This window comes from Phalaenopsis equestris, unplaced genomic scaffold, assembly GCF_001263595.1.
Source record: "Phalaenopsis equestris unplaced genomic scaffold, ASM126359v1 Scaffold000281, whole genome shotgun sequence".
In the NCBI taxonomy this organism is placed as follows: Eukaryota; Viridiplantae; Streptophyta; class Magnoliopsida; order Asparagales; family Orchidaceae; genus Phalaenopsis; species Phalaenopsis equestris.
This window is the reverse complement of record NW_018164723.1, coordinates 104,788-105,257: the sequence shown is the minus strand read 5'-3', so window position 1 is coordinate 105,257 and position 470 is coordinate 104,788. Positions and strand designations below refer to the sequence as shown.

Below are 470 nucleotides of genomic sequence, written 5' to 3'. Positions count from 1 at the left end.
GAGGATTTGGGGGAGGGGTTGGTAAGGGAGGTGGATTTGGAGGAGGTTATGGTGGGGCTAATGGAGGCGGTGCTGGTGGCGGCGGCTTCGGTGGAGGGGGAGGCGGTGGTTGTGGTGGTGGAGGTCATGGAGGTGGTGGGTGGGTTTAAGCTTTGGAGTGGAGGGAATGGAATGAGTGGACTTTCATGGCCTCCTTCATCCTTCTGGTTAACTTTTTCAGGTTAACTTTTGAAAAGATTATGATTATCTCTGTAATAATTTAAATCATATTTTTTAAAAAATCTATTGGGTTGCATTACCAATGCTATTAAGCTCATTTTATTAGTGATTTAAACAATTGTTATGTTAAGTATTGCTCTGGAAGAAATAATGAATAAAGTTTGTACTGATTATGTCTCAAATTTAGTGATGTTGGCATTTTTAAGTTCTACTTTGGGTGAAAAATAAAAATGTATATATATAGTTCAATT

General features: G+C 39.1%; 1 protein-coding gene across 1 annotated transcript in view; it reads left to right on the top strand.

Moving 5' to 3' along the window:
• Positions 1–225, top strand: part of LOC110024934 (glycine-rich protein 5-like) — an 823-nt gene extending 598 nt beyond the window's left edge. Inside the window, exon 2 of the mRNA XM_020725130.1 lies at positions 4–225. Within this exon, the coding sequence (XP_020580789.1) occupies positions 4–225 (222 nt within the window). The remainder of the gene's footprint in view (positions 1–3) is intronic.
• Positions 226–470: the final 245 nt, after the last annotated feature.